Here is a 10345-nt window from a genome sequence, read left to right as displayed (position 1 = left end):
TTGGTCCACAGACAGCTTTCCGGGTCACATGGCCAGCATGACTAAACCACTTCTGGTACAACGGGACGCCATGACGGAAACCAGAGCACATGGAAACGCTATTTATCTTCCCGCTGCAGTGGTACCTATTTATCTACTTGCACTGGCTTGCTTTCGACCGGCTAGGTTGGCAGGAGCTGGGACAGAGCAACGAGAGCTCACTCTATCACGGGATTCAAATTGCCAACCTGATCTGCGAGCCCAAGAGGCTCAATGGTTTAGACCACAGCACCACCTGCTCCCTATGATTACATCACACCGATGGCGATATGTGACCCTACACCTTCCATCAAAGAGGGCCGAAAACTAGGATATAAATGTGTGATGATCATTATCATGGTATGCCACTTATATGGCAAATGGCTTCTAAGAGATTTACAGCCATAAAATCAATCCATAATTAAAATGCAAAATAATATTAAAATATCCTCAATGGAAATATACACTAAACAGTTAAAAATACAACAGTTACAACAATAAAATCACAAGTTCAGTTCAGGGGAATGCTTGCCTAAACAGGTGTATCTTCAAGAGCTGGCAGAACATCAACACTGATGCAGCCTTCCATATTTCAGCAAAGAACGGCATTCCACAACACCGGGGCCACCAGTGAAAAAGCCGAACTCCATGTTACTGAGGCATCTGATCATAGCCTGCATTTTTAATCAAGGCTTATATTTTGATCAGATTCCTGTATTCCAAAAAAATGAGCTTAAATTCACATGTTTCTTTCGAGATGGGAAACCAACAGGCAAGGTCTTTGTCAGAGGCCCCTTTGGTTTATTGCGGTCATAAAACAGGCTGGGAGCAAAAGGTCACACTGACCATACAAATGATAGAATACAATCAATCAAGGTTGCAAAAACACTGTGCCTCCCATTAAACTTAAGCTACATCTTCCTAAGGTTAAAAAAAAGCAAGAGCTAATACAAACAGAGCTGGCTAAGGAAGAGGCCTCTCTCTCTTTGGAGCTGCTTTAAAGCTTCAGAGAATTTAGAAAACTTAGCTTAGCTTTTACTAAGTTCCCTTTCTTCTAAAAAAATCTATATATGTATGAAATATATTGGCTTAAATGTAATTATGCAAAGGATTTAGAAAGTAAGAATCATAGAATCATAGAAGAGTTGGAATAGACCATGAGGGCCATTGGGTCCGGACCCCTGCCAGACAGAGAGACGCCATCGGAGCACTCCTGACATATGGTTGTCAAGTCTCTGCTTAATGATCTCCAAAGAAGGAGATCTTTCATTGATAATGTGTGGGAAGATGAACAAAAGATCTGTTTTGGAGTGAATAGGGCAATAGGGCAAAAGATGAAATGTTAGTTAAGGCGCCTAGTCTAGGGCAAAAGGTTATCTGGTAATTAAGGTGCCTTGTAGAGGTTAATGGCTGTTTGCCAATTATAAATAGAAGGAAATATAGCTCTTTGTCTCCCATAAAAGGTAATAGGAAATGGGTGTATCTTTTATGATTGGTTCTAGCGAACAGCCAATAGGAATTTTAACCAGGCTGATTGGACAGAGGCAGCCAAAGGAGGAGCAAGGGGGCTGAGCTGAGGGAATATAAGTGCTGGCCATAATGACAGGAGGCCAGGCCAGAGCTTGGTAACCATATACCACTGTGCCTCACATTTATTTGTCTGACAAATAAATTATTATTTTAATTTCTCTATTGCTGCGTTGAATATTTCATTCCAGCTAAGCGTTAACCACAAGCAGGGTGCTACATTTTATGGTGCCTCTGTGACTCGGATAAGTGGTCTGCTGGAACGCAGCCCCTTCGCCTTACTGGGCAGGGTACAAGAGGGAGGACCACTAACTGCTTACCCAGCGCGCACTGGAACATTTTTCCAGGGGAACGCAGAAGTCTCGTCTGTCTGATACCCTGCTCACCGACGGCGACGGACCGGGGGGAACCAGAGAAATAAAGAGGGATCCGCTAAGGGTAAGTGCACAAAGGGGTTTTGGCCCTCCAATTAATTGGGAGGAAGAGAAGTCTTGATCAAACTTCTGCGTCTCAGTAAGGGGGAAACTGAGTACGCTAGGTGGTTGGGTACATCAGACGGTGGTCTGGTGGAGGAAAAGGGAAAGGTTGGGAAGTAGAGTGTGGTGAAGTATCCAGCGCATTGTATGTGTGAGAAAGTACAATCTGTAGCTGACCTGAGTGTGGAGTGGGTAGTACTTCGTTTCCCAGTAAGGCGACTTCACTGGGCAAGGAACCCCACGAAGCGAGTGTGTGAGTGACTGAGTGGATACTTCACAGGGCCATACAATGGGAGTTGGGGGTTCAAAGGGGGAAAATACACCTCTTGAATGTATGTTAAATAATTTTAAGAAAGCCTTCTCAGGGGCATATGGAGTCAAAATGACGCCAGAGCGCTTGAGAACGTTATGTGAATTAGAGTGGCCGAAACAAAATACTGAATGGCCATCTCAGGGAACTTTTGATATAAATTTAGTAAGCAAACTTTGGACTAATATCGCCAAAGAAACGGGAGGGTGCCCAGAACAATTTTCATATATAGATTCTTGGCTGAGCACATTAAATAAAAATCCTCCATGGATAAGGGAATGCAAAGTCCAACGATGCAAATTATTGGCTGTAAAAGCCGAAGCTAGGAAAGGAATCTTGCCAAATAAACTCAAGCCCATTTTTGAGGGACCAGAGGAAGAGGTGCTTCCACCTCCACCCTATGCTCCACATCGAAGGGAGCCTAATCCAAATACTCCACCAGTTGTAACCCCAAGGCAAGAAAGTGGAACGAATAATGGGGGTGGAGTCACAGAACTTGATTCCTTGATAGATTATGATAAATATCTTCAGGAGGCATTGGAGTCCTATAATAAAGCCCAAGCAGAAGTGGTTATTCCACCTGTGAGTCCCAGTAGAACTCCATCTACAGTCTCCTTTAGTGGAACAACCAATTGCCCACCCCAAACCCCTGTACATCCAAATCCTAGAGAACTATTACAGAAGTTACAGGAAGACCTTGATCGGTCAGCAAGCAATACAGCCAGGCGTATAAAGCTGCTAAAAGAACGCCTTGGGACAGATACCATCCCCTATGATTTGAGGCCCCTAGAGCAAAGCGAAGAGAAAGGTCACGTAGTAGCCCCTCTTAGAAGAGTATTTGATGCACTTGAGGAGCCTGTGCTGGTTAACGGGCAACCCGGACCACGGCCACCTCGAACTTCGACCCTCCAGTACATTCCATTCACAACTACGGATCTGATGAATTGGAAAACACACACCCCATCTTTCGCAGAAAAACCTCAGGCTATGATGGACTTGGTGACTTCAATAGTAAATACTCATAGTCCTACTTGGACAGATTGCCGCCAACTCCTGAATACTCTGTTCACCACTGAGGAAAGAAGAGACATAATTGAAAAGGCACAGATATATTTGCGTGAGCAGGCCAGAGTGGGAAATATTTTTAATATTGACCGTCATCTCCAGGATAACTTTCCTTTGGAAGATCCTAATTGGGATCCAAACAATGCAATTCACCTGGCCAGGCTTACCACCTACCGCCAGACGCTTGTGCAAGGTATCCGCAGGGCATGCCAGAAGCCCACTAATATGTCTAAAGTCTCAGAAGTAGAACAGAAACCAAATGAGAGTCCGGGAGATTTTTTAGAGAGGCTGCAGGAAGCCTATCGTATATGGACTCCTTTTGACCCTGAAGCCCCTGAAAACAGCAGAATGATTACTGCTACATTTGTGGCCCAGTGTGCTTCTGACATTCGTAAGAAAATTCAGAAATCAGAAGGATGGGAAGGGATGCTGATGAGCCAAATTATGGCCATTGCACGCCGAGTTTATCGGAATAGGGATGAGGCTGAGAAACAAGAGAAGAAGAAGTGGCAGAAGGAAAAGATGGTGATGCTAGCCACAGCAGTGAAGCAAGACTACCGCCCTTTAAACGGAGGGAGAGGGCGGGGAAGGAATCCACCACTGGGAAGGAATCAATGTGCGAATTGCAAGAAGGAGGGTCATTGGAAGCGGGAGTGTCCTGAACCCCTGAGGTTGGAAGAAGTACGCCCAGGCCCAGGCCCAGGCCCAGGCCCAGGCTCCGGCCCAAGAAACCAGGGACGGGGACGGGGAATGATCCGAAATGGAAGATATCAGAGACCTGGACAAGGACAGAGTAGAGACAATTTCATTGGACTGGCAGAGGAGGATTTTACCCAAGACTAGGAACGACCGGACTCCATAAAGTTAGGCTTCCAGGAGCCCACGGTCACGATTCAATTAGGGAGCCATTTAATAGACTTTATGATTGATACTGGGGCTGAATACTCAGTACTCCCAGAACTATTGCAGAAAAAGGCATCCAAAAGTGTAGTCATTAAAAGTGCCACTGGTCAGTCAGCTAAGAGGTCTTTCCTTCAACCTTTGGAATGCCAGATTGGGGGACATCGTTTAACCCATCAGTTTTTGTATATACCTGAGTGTCCAATACCTCTCTTAGGTAGAGATATGCTGTCCAAATTGCAGGCCCAAATCACCTTCACTCCTCAAGGTCCAGAAATGAAACTGCCATCAAAGGCAGCAGGAATAATTACCCTCTCAGTACCTAAGGAACAATCATGGCGCCTAATGTCAGCCCTGCAAGTCCAACCCACATTGGATACAGGATTAAACAAGCTCCTCCAAACCCTACAGGTGCCACCAGGAGTATGGGCCGAAAATAGCCCACCAGGAATGGCTAAGAATATAGCTCCAATTGTAGTAACCCTAAAACCTATGGCTACCCCTGTATCTGTAAAGCAATATCCTTTACCCCGGCGAGCAGCAGAGGGCATCCAGAAACATTTGGACCGCCTATTAAAATATGGTCTGCTTAAGCCCTGCCAATCAGAATGGAACACACCCCTTTTGCCTGTTCGGAAACCTGGGACAGATGAATACAGGCCAGTACAGGACTTGAGGCTCGTAAACCAGGCTATCGAGACCTTGCACCCAAATGTACCAAACCCATATACCCTGCTGAGTTTGATCCCACCAGAAGCAACATTTTTTACTGTATTGGACTTGAAAGATGCATTCTTCTGTTGCCGGCTGGCACCACAGAGCCAACCTATATTTGCCTTCCAGTGGGAAGACCCTTTGACAGGAACAAAAGGCCAGCTAACCTGGACAAGATTGCCCCAGGGATTCAAAAATTCCCCAACTTTATTTGGTACTGCCTTGGCGAAAGATTTAACAAGTTACCCCTCAATACCTGGAGAAAAGGTGGTTCTGCAATATGTAGACGACCTTATACTAGCGGCAAAGGATTTTGATACCTGTAAAGAAGGGACAGAGGAACTGCTCCACTTGCTCTGGGAAGCTGGCTACCGAGTTTCCCAGAAAAAGGCACAGTTATGTTTAGAAAAGGTCAAATATTTGGGCTTTGACATCTCACACCAACAACGAGCATTGAGACCAGAGAGGAAAGAAGCTATTTGCCTTATTAAGGAACCTACCACAAGGAAACAACTCAGAGGATTCCTGGGAACAGCAGGGTTTTGTAGACTATGGATACCTGATTTCAGCAGTCTGGCCAAGCCCTTACATGAAAGCACTCGAGGTGCAGAAAAGGACCCATTCGTATGGGGACCTGAGCAGCAACAAGCCTTTTTAGCTATCAAACAACGACTTATGGAGGCCCCAGCCCTTGGACTGCCTAATTCGGAAAAACCCTTTCAGCTGTATGTACATGAACAGAATGGGATTGCAGCGGCAGTCCTGACCCAGAGATTAGGAAGTTGGAACCGTCCAGTAGCTTATTTGTCAAAACAATTGGACTCAGTAGCAAAAGGATGGCCTCCATGCCTAAGGGCAGTAGCGGCCACTGCAAGCCTTGTCAAAGAAGCTGATAAATTTACCTTTGGCCAGACAATGTATGTGAATGTACCTCATGCTGTTCTGACACTTATGGAATATAAGGGTAGTTATTGGCTAACAAACCCAAGGATGGCTAGATACCAAGGCCTATTGTGTGAAAATCCCAGGATTCATCTACGAGTAGTGAATATGCTCAATCCAGCAACTTTGCTGCCCCTACCAGAGGTAGATGATGAAGAATCACATGATTGTCTCCAAATAATGGATGAAGTTTATTCCAGTAGACCCGATCTGAAAGATGAACCATTGAAAAATCCAGATGTTGTATATTATACTGATGGTAGCAGTTACCTGCATGAGGGTGCCAGACGAGCAGGATATGCTGTGGTCACCAATGAGGAAGTTGTGGAAGCTGAAGCTTTGCCTGCTGGCACCTCAGCACAAAAAGCTGAACTTATAGGTTTAACTAGAGCTCTGCAATTGGCAGCCGGATGTAAGGCAAACATCTATACTGATTCTAAATATGCCTTCTTAACCCTGCATGCACATGGAGCTCTATGGAAAGAAAGAGGTCTAATCGGAGCCCACGGGAAGGCCTTGAAATATGGACCTGAAGTAGAAATCCTGTTGGAAGCAGTATGGGCTCCAGAACAGATTGCTGTAATGCACTGCAAAGGTCATGGACGTGGAAGGGATCCAATAACCAGAGGAAATCATGCTGCTGACAAAGCAGCCCGAGAGGCAGCCCAAAAGCCTGTGGGAGGATTTATAGCAGCCCTCATACCAGAGGTAGTTCCAGAAGAAGTTAAACCTCACTATACCCCAGAAGAGAGGAAGTGGGCTGAACAGGAAGGGGCGATTGTGAAGGACGGTTGGATGATCCTGCCAGGCAATAGGATTTATGTACCTCATCACTTAGCAGGCACAATTGTAAGAAATTATCATGAATCTACTCACCTTGGCGGTACTGCAACCAGAGAGAGTCTCAGTCGGAAGTTGTATATTATTAACCTATCACAATTAGCAACTTGCATTTCCCAGAAATGTGTTCTTTGTGCTAAAAACAATCCCAGGCAGGGACCGGTACAACCTCCTGGAATCCAACATGTGGGATACGTCCCCATGGAAAGCCTAATTGTGGACTTCACAGAGCTGGTCCCTTCTAAGGGATTCAAGTATCTCCTTGTGTTTGTAGATACTCTTACTGGATGGGTTGAAGCTTTTCCCACCAGAACTGAAAAGGCACGAGAGGTAACTAAGAGACTCCTCACCGAATTGATCCCAAGGTTTGGATTACCTAGATGCATTGGAAGTGATAATGGGCCAGCGTTCATTGATCAAGTAGTACAAGAAGTATGTCGAGTCCTACAAGTGAAATGGAGACTGCATGCAGCATATAGGCCTCAGAGTTCAGGGAAAACTGAAAGAATGAATCGGACTCTGAAAACCCAATTGGCAAAATTAACCCAGGAAACAGGATTGGGATGGGTAGATGTGTTACCCATAACACTGTTTCGTGTTCGGTGCGCACCCACAAAAAGACTTAAGTTGTCACCTTTTGAGCTCCTGTATGGGAGGCCGCCCTCCTTTGTTCAGGATATTCCAGCTGACCTCAAACAAATAGGAGACTATGTGACACAGGGACAAGTGCAATCTCTCTCCCGTGTTTTTGTTTCTCTTAACAGGTGGGCCCTCGAGCGCACGCCGTGCAGCATTGCCGAGCCGATTCATCAGTTCCAGGCTGGCGATAGCGTATGGGTGAAAGAGTGGAAACGCGATCCACTTGCACCTAAGTGGCGTGGACCTTACACCGTCTTGCTCTCTACTCCAACAGCGGTGAAGGTAGCTGAGGTGACCCCCTGGATTCATCACTCCCGTTTGAAGAAGTCCGAAGGCAGTTGGACGTGCAAAGGTGACCCCTCTAATCCTTTAAAACTGACTCTCTCCAAAAACCCCTGTATCTAGCCCTACGGGGAACGGGCTAGGTCACGGGCAACATTAGACGACCGGCCTGCTGCAGCCACAACCTGGAAGCTGGCTGACCTGCGCACGCCTGAAGCTTGAGGAGCATCTGAACCAGCGATTGTGAACGGGAAGATTCTCTTATACAATTGATTGACTGCCCCCCCCCCCTGTGGAACAATTATCAGAGATATTACTCATTGGGGATCCTTGGGACATATGTTTTGGTCTTGGTGGTTCCCCATTTCTGTCACTGGAGGAATTATATTGGGACTAATATTTTTTTGTTATCACAATAAGGTAATCTTTTGTGGAAGGAATGCATATACTAGACATCAACATGATTTTATTATTAATCCTGATCCCTTGGGAAGGGGAAGGGTCCTTGAATTTGAGCAAATTTGCTAAATATGGATTCAGTCAAAACCACAATATGTGGGTAGGCTTAGCTGAGATGGTAGCCAATGTTACAAATAGGACCAATTGCCTTGTTTGCTCTCTTGGGCCAGATGATTCAGAGGGAGGTATGCCCTTATTACCAATACCATTAAATGCCATTGGTATGGTAAGCGAAATGCCACACCAAACAGAAGTACAGAATTTCCCCGGATGGAACTCAACTAAACCAATACGAGTTATACCTGTACAAGGGGAATTCTGTGTACATAAATCATCAGAGGCAGCTGATTCTACCATGATAGGCTCTTCTCATTGCCACTATACTTGGGATTATATTAAGAATAGTCAAACCTGGGCAAACGGTACTACCTATCGAACTCGGAATACCTTGCCCTGTGCACCTCCTTTTATTCATGCATGGAAAATGGTGTGGAACATAACTATGACAGAAAAAGGCAATCTAACATACTGCACTGTGAGCTCTATGCCCCTTTTGATATTTCGCCTTATGCACTCCACGTACCAAAGACCTCAGACCCGATGGTTGTGGTGGATATGTGGAGAATGGGCATACAAGAAACTCCCTTCCAAATGGAGTGGGACTTGTTTCCTGGGATGGGTATTACCACCAATGTGGATTATGCCCACTAGTTCGGCCAAGCGTACACGAAGAAACGCTGATATTTCTCATATAGCAGGAGGAAGTACCCAAAGTTGGAGCGATACTGATGATTGGCCACCAGAGCGCATTATAGCCTATTATGAACCTGCCTCCTGGAATCCTGATGAGCTCATACAAGGGGCTCGAGATCCTATTTATAATCTAAACAGAATAATTCGATTGCAAGCAGTAGTGGAACTTGTAACCAATGCAACGGCCCAGAGTTTGAGACTTATTGCACAACAGTTGGATGAAAGTAGAGCCGCCATTTTGCAGCTGAAAATGGGAATGGATTATGTACTTGCCAGGCAGGGAGGCCTATGTGGAGTCTTGAACTTGACAGGGAATGCCTGTTGCTTTAACATTTCTGATAATGGTGAGGCGATCCGTGTGTTGGCCACAAAGATGGAGAATATAGCACATGTCCCAGTACAAACATGGGAAGGATGGGATATGGGATGGCTCACCAACTGGTTACCAAATGTCGCAGGACTCAAAGGGATACTATTGTCTTGCTTGTTTTTCTTGACGGTAGTAGTAATGGTTTTGTGTATGGTGCCATGTATCATTTCATGTTTTAGAAGTACAATTAGCAAGATGATTTCAAATGAAACTCTACCTCATATCATGGCCCTATACAGAGCTTTACCTCAGGAATATGATGAAGGTCAAGCTATCAAGGACACTTGGGAAGGTCCTTGAGCTTGAAAGGGGGGAATGAGGCATCTGATCATAGCCTGCATTTTTAATCAAGGCTTATATTTTGATCAGATTCCTGTATTCCAAAAAAATGAGCTTAAATTCACATGTTTCTTTCGAGATGGGAAACCAACAGGCAAGGTCTTTGTCAGAGGCCCCTTTGGTTTATTGCGGTCATAAAACAGGCTGGGAGCAAAAGGTCACACTGACCATACAAATGATAGAATACAATCAATCAAGGTTGCAAAAACACTGTGCCTCCCATTAAACTTAAGCTACATCTTCCTAAGGTTAAAAAAAAGCAAGAGCTAATACAAACAGAGCTGGCTAAGGAAGAGGCCTCTCTCTCTTTGGAGCTGCTTTAAAGCTTCAGAGAATTTAGAAAACTTAGCTTAGCTTTTACTAAGTTCCCTTTCTTCTAAAAAATCTATATATGTATGAAATATATTGGCTTAAATGTAATTATGCAAAGGATTTAGAAAGTAAGAATCATAGAATCATAGAAGAGTTGGAATAGACCATGAGGGCCATTGGGTCCGGACCCCTGCCAGACAGAGAGACGCCATCGGAGCACTCCTGACATATGGTTGTCAAGTCTCTGCTTAATGATCTCCAAAGAAGGAGATCTTTCATTGATAATGTGTGGGAAGATGAACAAAAGATCTGTTTTGGAGTGAATAGGGCAATAGGGCAAAAGATGAAATGTTAGTTAAGGCGCCTAGTCTAGGGCAAAAGGTTATCTGGTAATTAAGG

At 45.0% G+C, this 10345-nt stretch overlaps 1 protein-coding gene across 1 annotated transcript; it reads left to right on the top strand.

Annotated features, from left to right (window-relative positions):
• Positions 1–300: 300 nt before the first annotated feature.
• Positions 301–8222, top strand: LOC310744750 (uncharacterized protein; the record flags this gene model as incomplete). Its single annotated transcript, XM_083576367.1, has 3 exons — positions 301–378; positions 2476–3630; positions 7349–8222. 3 exons carry the CDS (start codon positions 301–303, stop codon positions 7361–7363), a joined length of 1248 nt encoding a protein of 415 aa, XP_083432493.1. The 3' UTR covers positions 7364–8222.
• Positions 8223–10345: the final 2123 nt, after the last annotated feature.

This window comes from Podarcis filfolensis (genome assembly GCF_964270895.1).
Source record: "Podarcis filfolensis genome assembly, chromosome: 11".
Lineage (NCBI taxonomy): Eukaryota > Metazoa > Chordata > Lepidosauria > Squamata > Lacertidae > Podarcis > Podarcis filfolensis.
This window is presented reverse-complemented; position numbering and strand designations above follow the sequence as displayed.